General features: G+C 42.2%; 1 protein-coding gene across 4 annotated transcripts in view; it reads left to right on the plus strand.

Moving 5' to 3' along the window:
* The window catches only part of THSD7A (thrombospondin type 1 domain containing 7A), a 282,061-nt gene that overhangs the window by 145,286 nt on the left and 122,827 nt on the right, over positions 1-13,948 (plus strand). For all 4 annotated transcript variants that reach the window (XM_035129456.3, XM_088653998.1, XM_060280749.2 and 1 more), the window contains exon 4: positions 10,382-10,630. In XM_035129456.3, the coding sequence (XP_034985347.3) occupies positions 10,382-10,630 (249 nt within the window). The remainder of the gene's footprint in view (positions 1-10,381; positions 10,631-13,948) is intronic.

Raw genomic sequence — 13,948 nt, forward strand, 5'->3', positions numbered from 1 at the left:
TCAAGGAACATCCATGCCTTTATGCTGTCACGGCTCTGAACCAGAATCACCCAGCCACAGAGGACTCAACCAGATGTTTTGAGAGACACGGGGTTTCTTTTGCTCTTTGTTTCCTTCCCTCCTCTTTAGATAAACACTATGTGTGACGTGGCACAATTGTTCTGTGCAGTGCCTCCCCCCAGCCTCATATCACTGGCTGTCTGCAGTGGACATAGGGCATGGCACAGCAGGAATGAAGTTGCATTGTGAGTTATGTTTGCCTAGATTATGTGTGAGAGTGTGGCCAGAGAACATAGGAAGCTGCCTTATGCTTCTAAGTCACACCATTGGTCCATCGAGCTCCGTACTGTTGACGTTGACTGGCAACAGCTCTCTCAAACGGGGCATTCCTAATCCTACCTGGAGATGGTAGGCAATTGAACCCTGGTGGCAATTGAACCAGGGACCTTCTGTGTGCAAAGCAGATGTTCTACCACTGAGACCGTTTCTTAAAATCTAGTGAAGCTGTAGCTTTCAGGGCATACCAACCCACATAACCTGAAATATAACAGGTTACAAGAAGACTCTGCAAACTAATGCATAGGAACGAAGCATTAGTTTGTTCATAGAAGAATCTGGCAAATTTTTCTTTTGAAGCAGCATTCATATGGTTCTATGAACGCCAATGCAAATCCAGCAGATTTAAAAGGGCCAGCATTTTCCCAGAATTGTTCTTGTTTCAGCCTTATATGCCAGATACTGAGATTCCAGCATTTCACAGGGTTGGGCTAGATTGCCCTTGGGGTCCCATCCAACTCTACAATTCTATCATTCTACACCCACTGAATGACTGATGGCAATAATGTGCTTGTGTCTCAAACATAGTTCTCTTAAGGGTATTTTTAAATAGTAAATAAGTAGATGTGCCAGTTTTCTCATTGGTTACGGGAAAGTTTATAGTTCATTGGTAAATCAAATACTTTGCATCAATGGTTGTTCCCTGCTTCCCTTAGCATCCCTAAGAATGTGACTTAGGCCACACTCGCACCATACATTTAAAGTACTATGAAACCACTTTAAACAGTCATGGCTTCCCCCAGAGAGTTCTGGGAGCTGTAGTTTCTTAAGGGTGCTCAGAGTTGTTAGGAGACTCCTATTCCCCTCCCAGAGCTACAATTTTCAGAGTAGTTTAACAACCAATCCCTTGTTTCAGGGAAATCTGGGTATTGTAGCTCTGGGCTGGGGATATTTTATTTATTACTTCATAAAATTTATATACTGCTTGATTGCAAAACAAACAAACAAACAAGCCTCAAAATGGTCTCATCTATCAGCTCTCAGCTCCCTGAGAATAGGAGTCTCATAACGACTTACAGCACCCTTGACAAACTGCAGCTCCCAGGAGTTCTTTGGTGGAAGCTATGGCTGTTTAAAATGGTATCATAGTGTTTTAAATATATGGTGTGGATCAGGCATCCCCAAACTTTGGCCCTCCAGATGTTTTGGACTACAATTCCCATCTTCCCCGACCACTGGCCCTGTTAGCTAGGGATCATGGGAGTTGTAGGCCAAAACATCTGGAGGGGTGCAGTTTGGGGGTGCCTGGTGTGGATGTTGCAGCCTAAGTCACACTCTGGAGCAGTGCAGAGGGAGGCAGAGCCAGTCCCAGGTATTAGCTGGAGCCGCAAAGGGACATCCTGTAGCATAGATAGCTGCAGGTAACAAAGCCCCCTCTCTCCAGGGATGGTGGTGAACTGGGAAAGAGAAGTTGGAGAGTTGTTGCCAATATTCAGCTAGGTGGACCAGAGATAGGGGCTCAGTGTAAAGCAGCTTCCATATACAAATGTCGGAATGCAAAACAAAGAATTGCAATGCCCAGTCTTGGAAGCAGTTATGTCCGCATTTGTATAACCATTCCCTTTGACTTGCTGTGATATATCCATTTGCTGATACCCGGAAAGTGGCACTGGAACGTATTTCATCCCTTGCCTGTGGTAATTAAGGTGCCCAGTCTTTTTCCAGATTGGTTTGAGGGATATTTCAGCCTGATCAATAGCTGTGACAAGGTGAGTATCTGAAGGCACAGTCTGTTCTCATTACAGACCTCACAGCGATCCATTTAAGCAGAGAGTGAAGGCAAAAATTGGCCACTGGTGTGGATTTTCTTATCCCGTTTTTGAGAAACAGATTGAGAGAGAATGAAGTCTCCTGAATCTGGCAGTTGTAACACATGATGATAATAATAATAATAATATAGTTTTATTATTTATACCCCGCCCATCTGGCCCAACAGAACACTAAAATCAGAATAAAACTGCAAACATTAAAAACTTCCTTAAACAAGGCTGCCTTCAGCTGTCTTCTAAAAGTCAGATAGTTGTTTGTTTCCTTGACATCTGAAGGGAGGGCGTTCCACAGGGCGGGCACCACTACCGAGAAGGCCCTCTGCCTGGTTCCCTGTAACCTCACCTCGCAGGGAGGAAACTGCCAGAAGGCCCTCGGTGCTGGACCTCAGTGTCCAGGCCGAACGATGGGGGTGGAGACGCTCCTTCAGGCATACTGGGTCAAGGCAGTATGGGTATGTTTAGCCTGGAGAAGAGAAGGTTAAGGAGTGATATGATAGCCATGTTCAAATATATGAAAGGATGTCATATGGAGGAGGGAGAAAGATTGTTTTCTGCTGCTCCAGAGAAGCGGACACGGAGCAATGGATTCAAACTTCAAGAAAGAAGATTCCACCTAAACATTAGGAAGAACTTCCTGACAGTAAGAGCTGTTCGGCAGTGGAATTTGCTACCAAGAAGTGTGGTGGAGTCTCCTTCTTTGGAGGTCTTTAAGCAGAGGCTTGACAGGCATATGTCAAGAATGCTTTGATGGTGTTTCCTGCTTGGCAGGGGGTTGGACTGGATGTCCCTTGTGGTCTCTTCCAACCCTATGATTCTATGATTCTAAGGCCATTTAGGGCTTTTAAAGGTCAGCACCAACACTTTGAATTGTGCTCGGAATCATACTGGAAGCCAATGTAGGTATTTCAGAACCGGTGTTATATGGTCTTGATAGCCACTCCCAGTCACCAGTCTGGCTGCCACATTCTGGATTTGTTGTAGTTTCTGGGTCACCTTCAAAGGTAGCCCTACGTAGAGCGTATGGCAGTAATCCAAGTGGGAGATAACTAGAGCATGCACCACTCTGGTGAGACAGTTTGCAGGCAGGTAGGGTCTCAGCCTGCGTACCAGATGTGTTTAGAGACATCCTGGAGGCCTACATGGGGGCAGAACTCCTAACCACCCTCTCCACAATTTCCCACAATTTTTTGTGAGACTTCCTTGTATTTCTTAATACGTAGCATTTATATAATGCCTTAAAAGGTTCATAGCATTTTATGGAGTTTTTTATCTGTGTAAATCTTACAACCACCCCATAAGGTGGCCAATATTATCTCCATATTTCATATTTGCATCAAGAGTCTGGGCCACTTGCCTAATAGGTTTATGACAGAGAGATGAGCTGAAATTTGGAATTTGTGGGCTTCCACTCATGGTTTTTGGCACTACGCCACAACTTGCCATGTTGTCCGGCCCCATCTTGCTTCTTCTAAGATGGGACACCTTTCAGTACAGGATTCCAGTTATGAGCTGTGAAAGGAGCACAGGTTGGGGAATACAGCTGTGCTTCATGACCCCTGCTTGGTAGTGCTGGACCCTGTACTAAAATTACCAGGTTACTGCCAAAGGAGATGGAACTTTGTGTTATTTTTTCTTTTTCTTTTTCTTTAAAGCATACACTCTTGAATGACCAAACGTATGCTGTGTCGACTGCACTCAGTGAAAAAAAGTAATTTGTTTTATTTCCTTTTTCTTTTGAAACAAAATAATCTCCAATGGAAAATGGAAATCATGTTTATGAATGCTCAGGTTATATAGGACACTAAAAGGAGGAGAATTAAAGCAGAGAAATGCTGCCCACATTAAAGGAATAAACAGGGTAGAGTAGTTCCCTAGACATCTGCAGAATATGAAACCCCCAAGGCCTCAGGAATGTGGAACCCCCTCATCATGTAGAGTTAATGGTCTATAGCCGATCAGTCTTGCATTATTAGTGTGTAAGCTGCTGTTACTTATTTAACCTGGAATTATTGTGCTCTTTGTATGTAGGAGGTGGGTTCCCCCCCTTTCATTTTAAAGCTGGAAATAACAACTCAGCATTCAATTGTTTCATTTCTGACATGTACCCAGAGATTATGTTGGCAGCATTCTCCCAGCTGAATTTAGTTACGTTATTCATTCCAAAACAATGGAGGAGTCAGTATGTAATCAAAAGGGAAATCAAGTAGGGGAAAATAAATGTTAACAGTTCTAGTGTGCTGGGAATAAAAAGTAATGGGGGGAAATGCAAAAAAAGGGGTAAAATGAAGCTCCAGCATAAAAAGGCAATACAGTTGAGAGCGAAGGGAAAGTTAAGTCAGGGGAGTACTCTACAGAGTGAAGGGTTTTTTTTAAAGCCTGGGCCTTTTTTTACCACTTTTGTGGCAGCAGCTTAGAGCACCATTCCACCCAGAAAGAGCTCCATACAGCTGTAACAGCCCCCAGGAAACTGGATAGACACTGACTTAGGAAAGTCCATAGTATATACTATATACAACTGTACAAACTCATACACAACTACAATCAATTTCAATCTTCAGATCTAAGGTAATAGTAATCCACAGATGCAAAATTTCTTTCTTAAAGTGACCCATATGGCCCACAGAAGTGAAACAAACTTGGCCCATGCTCAGGTATTGCGCATATAAACATTAGTACAAACTCATAAAAAGCAACTATAATCAATTTCAGTATTTTGCAGTATTATAGTTGTGTATGAGTTTGTATAAATGTTCACATGTATAACACCTGAGCATGGATTAAGTTTGTTTTACTTTTGCTGTGCCATATGGGTCACTTTAAGAAAGAAATTCTGTATCTGTGGATTGCCAACACCTGTAACTGAAATCAGTACTGTGCCTGTCCATATAACCCCACATTGCAACAGTTGCTGTTTATTGCAGCTACAACTATGCCATAAGATCCACAGTCTTGTTACATCACATATGGTATGTACAGTTGTATATATGATTTATATTATTCTTCCTGTTAAAATGTGTGAAACTATGATATGGTATTTATTTGCATTACTTAGAACTTGTACAACTGATGAAGCCCAGGATGGCGAAACAAGGCCAATATTCCAGAAATCCTTGTCTAGACTCTGTGAGCGAAAGGATTCCGTGGAGCTGTAGCAAGCTCCCATGTGGATTGTTTGGTCTTTATGAACATATAAAGACACAGGTGGAATAGACACTAGTACATGGATGGACCTCGTGAATGAACTGATCTGTGAATGAACTGATCTACGGGGTCTTCTGCTTACTCCGTTGAACTTTATGAGTTATTTCCATTGAATTCTATAAGTTATTTGATACGATATAGCAAGAGTACAGCCGGTTACCTCTTGTGTGTTTGTTCTCTTGGTGCTCAGCAGAAGGGGGAACGAGAGGCATTGCATGTGGATGTGGCAAATGATATTTTCCTACCAAATATCAGCCCTGACACATGAGCACTGGTATTTGCTGTAGAGAGCAGTCTGACCATGGCTAAAAACCAGTATTTTGAAACAAGCAGCTGAAGCCTAATAGGTTTCAGGAGAGCACAAAACAGAAGAGACCACGATTCAATGACAGTTGCCATGAAGACATATTTTGATAATTTTTTTCTTAGTCCTGTATGTTTTTTAGGTCATCCTCTATCTGGTTTCTTCTACTTGTTGATGCAGACCCCTTACCCTTGCTTTGACCTTATGTGGGATTTCCAGAACAACACATAAGGTTTCTAATACTATTTAGCCATCCAAAAGCAGACCGAGTAATGGAAAATTCTATTAGGACAGACATTTCTTTTCAAATTAGCATTTTAACCCCTTTGCATATGTATCTGTGTTCACCACCATGCAGACACTTTTGCACGTGGTAATCCATCATAACTCAGGATGAAATTGTTTGGACTTGCCGTACAAGTTTCCCCATTATATATGTTAGTCTCTTTATTGGTTTGAAGCACATAGTTTGGTTAATGGGAATAATGTATTATTCATACATTATTTCCATTAATATATTATTGAAGCACACGGTTTGGTTAATGGGAACCTTTTGAGCTAACTCAGCACTGTAAGTTTCATTTTGGTTTTTGAGAGTCAGACCTGGGTTTTCTGTCTACAACATGCTATAACTTTTGCAGCCTTTTACCTGATAGTGATATTTGACACTTGGTATCAGCTCCAATTTCTCCGTAGGCAATTATCGTTGTCTCAATTCACCCCATGGTATTCACGTTAAGTGAAAAGCTGCATCCACCACTAAAAGCAGGCTGGAAGTTAATGTTTCCATTTTACTTCTTGGTAGGGAATCTAGAGCCAATTTAGGAAGCTTACACTTTATAAAGTGAGCACCACATGAAGTTCAGCTATGCCTTGTGCTATGCATTCCTGTGCATAATGTCTCCCTTCACCCAGCAAGCGTTGATCTATAGGTAATTCTGGTTCTTCATTTCATTGCTAGAATAGTGCAGTATCTGGATTTTAAAAAAGGAGACAAGATATTTACCATACCCAAACTTTGAGAATTAGGGTTGCCAGACTCAATAGAGGACAGGACTTCTGTGCCTTTAATTGCCCTGCTCTCTTTTGAGTCTGGAAACCTTAAAGAGAAACCAGCAGACCCTTTGTTTAATTTCCAAGCAAAGCGTCTGCTGGTTTCTCTTTAAGGTTTCCAGACTCAAAAGAGAGCAGGGCAATTAAAGGCACAGAAGTCATGTCCTCTATTGAGTCTCTGGCAACCCTATTGAGGATAGCATGGCAAAAGTTTCCATGAAACTACATCCTCTGCCTTTTTCACAGTGGCCGCCCTCGTTCTTGAATTTTTCAGACAGGAAATACTGAGGAAATGGTGCTGGGCAGCAGTGGAGATTGTAAAAATTGACGGTGATATGTAGGGCAAACAGTTTGCACCTGTTCATTTTCCCTCCCTACCACCGAGATGCTCCACAGTTTTGCAGCTAGTCAAAATGACAATACATATAAAGCATTTTTCACCTCCTTACTCTAACTGCTACATGTCTGAGTACCTTCAAAAGCAAAAGGGTAAAATGTAGCCCTGTGAATGTTTACGCAGGATAAGTCACATTCTGTTCCATTGGGCTTACTCCCTAGTCAAGGACTGCAGCTCTAAGAAAAGTTTTTGAGTGTCAGTTTGTGATTCTTACACATATTTATCAACATATAAGCAGTGTGAAATGCTGTTGTGGAAATAAATAGTAATAAATAAGTTTGGGCTTCCCCCCCCTCCTTTATTAAATAACAGCAGTTTTGACAATATGTGTTCTTCATCAGTACATATTATTGCTTGTAATCAGTGCTTTTTTCTTTAAAAAAAATGTTTAGGGGTACTCTTATTTTCCTACTCATATTGAAATACTGCCCATCAATGAGACCAAACTTAGATTCACAAAATGTTTAGGTGTATGCATACCCCTGCGTCCCCCCCAGAAAAAAGCACTGCTTGTAATAAAATAGGAATGGGGTCCTTAGTAATTGAAATGCATTCTTCCTGGATCCCCCTTAACTATTCTCTAGGAAATCAATCCCAGGAACTCTGCAGTTTCTTTCATCTCTTTCTTCCTTCAAAATCAACAGCATGTCAGCTTCATCTGTGCTTGGATTCAGGTGTCATGTTATTTTCCATTTTCACTTTGTTAACCCATTGTTCATCAGTTCATCTCTCTCTCTCTATGTATGTGTGTGTGTGTGTGTATATATATATATATACACACCCACACCCACACACTCACACTTGTCCCAGGCTGGCTGATGCATCTGCTGGCAATGAAAGCTGTCGAATGACCCATAATCCAGATCAGTGTCCCTCAATTTATTGCCCTCCAGATGTTATTGGACTACATTTCCCATCAGCCCCCATCAAGCATGGTCAGCATTGATGAAAATTGTACCCTAAAAAATCTGGAGGTCACCAGGTTGTGGTGGTACCTCAGTTTACAAACTTAATCTATTCCGGAAGTCCGTTCTTAAACCGAAGCCGTTCTTAAACTGAGGCACGCTTTCCCTAATGAGGCCTCCTGCCACCGGTGCCCTTCTACTGTTCGGCTTCCATTCTTAGACCGAGGTAAAGTTCGCAAACCGGGACACTACTTTCGGTTTTGCGGAGTTTGTAAACCAAATAGTTTGTAAACAGAGCTGTTCTTAAACCGAGGTACCACTGTGCTATGATATCCAAAGGAATTCTGGTTATGATACTTTGTTAATCGTGTTGAGAGTTGTTGGGAGACCCCTATTCCTTTTCCAGGGCTACAATTCCCAGAGTGGTTCAGTCAATCCTCCTTCCCAGGGAGCTCTGGGAATTGTAATTCTTGGAGGTGAATAGGGGTCTCCTAACAACTCTCAGTACCCTTAACAAAAACTACTGCTCACAGAATTCTTTTGAGGGAACCCACGACCATTTAAAGTGGAATTGTCGTGCTTTAAATGTATGGGGTAAATGTGCTCTAAGACACCGCAATAATTTTTCATTTGCCTCTGAATTATCGATTGACTTCACATACAGGGTGAGGCTGTGTGTGTATTCACAGTGATTTCTGCAGTCCTTGCTGCATGAGGAAGCTGTCATTGCAGCTGTTGGTTATCTGAACTGTGGAATATATTTGTCTGATGAACGCAGGCCCCTTTGGCACTGTTCCTATGTCAGAAATCGTTTCCTCTATTTGTGTGTATCTATTACCACCAGTTTTTTTTTCAGGGAACAATAGTGGGTATGTTTTTGTTTTTTAAAAATTAATCTCATTTGACTAGTGATTGACAGTTGACATTTTGTGCAGTTCTAGTGATAGGCCTTAATGCCAGTTAAGCATATCACACTGAAGTGTAATACCATCCACAATGGAAAGCCAATAAGAAAGAGAGATGACACAGGAGACCCAGCCCGTATGTTGCACAATAGTGAGAGGAAAAGCAATTGAAGGGCAAAGGACAGCATGAACTGTTTGCACTACCTAATAACTAGCAACCCGGGGTGGGGCTAGAAGCAATCGCCATTGGTTATTGGCCTCTGTGCCCTATCACAATACCCTTTATCTGTGTTGTCAAAGGGAGGCCTTTCCAGGTCTTGCATTTGGTGGCACTTCTATCCCCCGACCCACAAGCCCTCTAATTTGAGAAGCAGTATTAGAGGCCTGTTCTCTGCTTAGCTTCCGCCTCTGCACTGTCATTTCTACCAAGTGCCCAGGAGTCAATAATTGGGTTAAGAAAAGGACAACAGCCATCATCTAATCAGCTGGTCCATGTGCAGATAAAGAAAGAACAGTTTTGCTAAGAGGAAAGCAAAAAGAAAAAGGACTTACCGTAGGCTGCTGCATTTGGCAGCCAAGAGATTTAGTACAATTCCTTTCCAACAACTGGCAGCTACCCAGTTTCCTGAAGAAAGGAAAGTAGAAATGTCCTCCATGGTGGCTGGTGGATAAGCAAAAAAATAATTAATGAATTAATGAATGAATTAAATGTTGGCACTTTCCCGAATTCGGCTTCCTTTCAGACTGCATACAGGAAGTGACATGGCCTCCGATCTGATCTGCCCTTGTGATTCCACCCAGCTGTTGACCAGGGGCCTCCTTCCTCCCATGCTGAACATGAAATGTGCCTCTTCTAGAAGGTGGAGAAGTTTTGCCTAGCCATCCACTTCTAGAAGGGATGGGAACTAATGTCTCTGAATATTGGCAGTAGGTCAACTATGAGGGATGAAACTGCTTACAAGTATTTTATGCCATGGATGTAAAAATTAACTGGATTTCAGATGAGAATATTAATCAGCTCTGGCCCATATAAAAGGCTAATAGAATTGTAAACCATTTGTTGACATCAATTAGGCAGTGTACTAAGATGACTTTTCTTAATTGGAAATGAATCGCCGCAGATATATAGTTAAAGGCACGTCACTATACATACACACACTTTTAATTATCAGCTTGGCAATTTAAATTTTTGAAATAACTACATTCTGACTTGCTCACTACTGTCATTTAATATGGCTCTTAATGCAATCTTTCCTATTGGATCCAGCATAAATAATCTAAAGTATTAACAAGTTTTTCTTATTACAAACAGATTAAAGAAGCCTCTCCTCTAATTCTTGGCCATCTAAATATCTAGAACAAGGTGCAGAAATGTCTGTTTCATGAAGTAGAAATCACTTCCCAGAAGATATAGGTATAAGAAGGCACATTTTATTGTGCAGTGTGTATAATGCAGTCATAAAAATGAATAAATGCATACATTTTCTGAGTACCTTAATGCTCTTTTACAGCTTTTGCCAACAAGAGACACTACCAATTACCTTCCAGTCCTGTGTGATCACTAAGGAATGCCAGGTGTCAGAATGGTCTGAATGGAGTCCATGTTCCAAAACATGCTTTGATTTGACATCCCCTAAAGGTAATCGTACAAGAACACGGACCATTAAGCAGTTTCCTATTGGCAGTGAAAACGAGTGTCCAGAGCTAGAAGAAACGGAACAGTGCACATCTCAAGGAGATGGGGTGGCTCCTTGTATCACGTAAGTATTGACATGTCCCTAGACCTTCAGCAATGGGTATGCCTGGGACTCATGTTATTCTTGCAGCCTGGGAGCTGCTGCAGGGGCCCTCTATTTTGTGTTAGTGGGGTGATGTGTGAAGCCCAGGGTTACATTTCAGATAAATAAATAATAATGGAAGGAGCCCATTCTTTCTGTAGGGTTACCATGGCATGGGTCAGAGCTCCAGCATGAGCTCCAGTCACATAGCCCTTGCCTTCTCCCATTACCTATTGGTGCGGGAAGGAACAATACTACTGAAGCTTCTATGCCACCAGATTAGCATTTATCAGACTTGCTTCAACTAATATGGAAATATTTTCTGGTTTTCTACTGGCGTGTGCTTAAGTGTTCAACACAGATTAGAAGGCCCCATTTCTTAGTTAGTCAGGCAAGCTCATTCTTTTAGGGTGAAAGGAAGCAAATTTTCACAGTTATCCAAAATAGGGCTACCACATTCACATGTGGGGTATTTATAAGGATTCCAACATTTTATAAGGAATGGGTAAAATGACTTCAGCTTCTCCTTTTTTTAACCCTGGGAAGGAGATCCTGGTTTTTCAAAGAATTGCTGTTGCCAGCAGTTGTGGTGATAGCAGCACCTGAAGAGCTTTTTTTGGCCACCTCCAAATGCATCTTGAATTATGTACAATAAAACCATTTTGGGTCCTGGTAAATAGACAAAAAAGAGGTTCCTTTGGGCCTGCCACCTTAAAAGCGTTCTTTGTCATTCTTGGAAATCAATAGTTTTGCAATATTGTGATCACCCTTCTTGTGGGCTCTAGTTCTTTTTTCAGTATTTTTGAATAGTCCTTGCAAGAGTTCGCTTTCAAAGAGTTTTGAAAGCTGCAGTTAAATTAGAACTTAAGCGCAAACACCATGAGGTTATTGTTATGGAGGTTTGTGTGGCGATGCCCTGAGCCCCACCCCGGAATAAATAAAGACACAGGACACATTGCATAAGGTTAATGGGCGCAGAAGGCCACAACTTTATTGATTATGGATGTAGAGAGGTATTGGCTTAGGCATTGGATCTAACCGTCTATATCCGACTCCAGCCCGCTCTGCTGGCAGTCTGTGAAGGGTTAACCACCATTGGGTGAGTCCTGCGATGCAGATTAACTAGGAACTCACCCTGGGGCCACTGCTAGGGGTCGTGCCTTAGGCCCTCACCTACCACGGCTTTGGACATGGCCACGCCCTGGACTCCTTAAGGGAGTACCCTTCAGCAATTTGGGGGGAGGTGATGGCAGCAACCTCCCCCCCTCCCCCGGTAACCTTTCAGAGATAATCCAATGCCTACCGCCAAAACCAAAGTTGTGACGAGTTGCTACGAGGTAGGTGAAAACCACCAGGCCAGAGCCAATTTGCCAAGTGGTAAAATTCCTACCAGGCCCCTCAACGGCGACCAACCGATGTCCATAACAATGTCAAGAGAGCCTTGCCTAAAGGGAGGGAGGGCGGCAGCTGGTGGTGAAGATAAAAGAGACTATTTCCTGGCTGCGGGCTTGCTTAAATCAGCAAGCCGCGCCCCCTTGGAACGTCCTGATTGGACGCGCCAAGGGAGCGTCGCGTCCGGGAGCCGGCCAGTGGGCTGGGGGGAATGGCATCCATTCTCCCATCTCGTGGAGTGCTTGTGGCGCCCACAGTCTCCCCTCCTCCTACGGCGGAAGGGACTATCTAAAATTATACTACCCTGTGTAATGGATGAAGCCAGTGAACCAAAAGTACTCATCATCATGTTCCCAATGGTGTGTAACACAGAGGTTCACAAGTGGAACATCACTGCAGTTCAGCCAATGGCAAGAGAGGGCTCACAAGTGATAAGCAACAGTCATATGTTTATACACACACACACACACACACACACACACACACACACACTTTATTGTGTATATAGATAGGGATATCCACTGGCTCTAGGAAATGTGTATGCCCATAATTTAGAAAGAAATTCCAGTTATTATATGGGAGAGGAGCATTAGTTGCCTTATCTTCAATGTATTGCCAACTGGTATCCGTCTCAGCAAGCTGGCACCAGAGTTTCATTTTGGGAGTAAATCAATGTAATTGCTGGACAAGAGCAGTATTTTCCTCATAATATTTTTTGCAGCAAATTCTCAGTCTCTGAAGTATTCTACACACAGAGGGATAAAAGACCCGATCTGTGTGCAAGGCTGATAAATATTCCTTGAGCATCCTGATGTCTTCAGCAACTGGTCAGTAGGGGAAAGATCTAAAAGTAGCAGTAAATAAATTAGTCCTGCTTAGAGCCCAGAAGACATGGCAGTAAGCAGTTTAGATTCAAACGATTTCTTTAATGTGCAGCTTCTAATTGAGATTAATATTAGCACATGAATATAGGGAACTGTCTGGGTTCCTTCCCCTCCTCCCATGTTTAATCTTCTCCTTCATTTTCTGGGAAGGAGTCATGGAGTGCAATAGTATGTATGCCTACTCAGAAGTAAGCCCCTTTAAACTCCCTGGTTAGTGTGTATGGTACAGGATTGCAGCCTTAGCAAAGCTATTTTTGATGTTGTGTTATTTTGCTTTCCTGTCTTTGATTGTGGGGCATTGTCATTCTTCTCGGAAGAAAAGGAATATCATTCTCCATCTCCCGTGGCCTGTAGAAATGGTTCCCTTGATATCTGCTTAAAGCACTCATTGAGTGGAGCGTCTTGTGACATTTCTTTCGCTTCATAAGGCTGATTGAGATTTTTAACTCTGTATCAGATCTTTTTTCCTCTGTGCACTGGGCTGATTGGAAAGCTCACAGCTTCTGATCATTCATCATTGCTCAGCAGGGAGGCCTGAGCATTCCAGAGAAACTGCCATCATTTTGACAATGAAGGAATGAATATATATATATATATATATATATATATATATATATATATGAGAAGCAGAAGTGCATAGGGAGCAAAAGCTATAGTTGTGCACGATAAACTTTTCTGTTTCTTATCAAAGGGAAACTGTAAGTTTCTAATTCCCTTCCCTGCATGCAACATTTTCAATGTATACGTGTTTATCTTGGATTTCCTTGTGTTTTCATTGCATTCTTTTAGCTTCAGTTTGTTTCGGCAGCTTACCCAGGCAATCCGTTCTGCCTCCATTCAGGCAGCAATATGCCTGTCGGTTGCAATACATAAATAAATCTATTCATTATTTTAATAATTATCTGTCATTTAGTGTAAATGAAGCTCCTCTCTAACCTGGAAGGAACTGCTGGGTTGCATCCAGGCTAATAGTGCTATAGCCTTAATGCCCCTTGATCTCTAGGTAAGCAGTGTAGGATTGTAG

The sequence above is a fragment of the Zootoca vivipara genome, chromosome 11 (genome assembly GCF_965207765.1).
Source record: "Zootoca vivipara chromosome 11, rZooViv2.hap1.1, whole genome shotgun sequence".
NCBI lineage: Eukaryota > Metazoa > Chordata > Lepidosauria > Squamata > Lacertidae > Zootoca > Zootoca vivipara.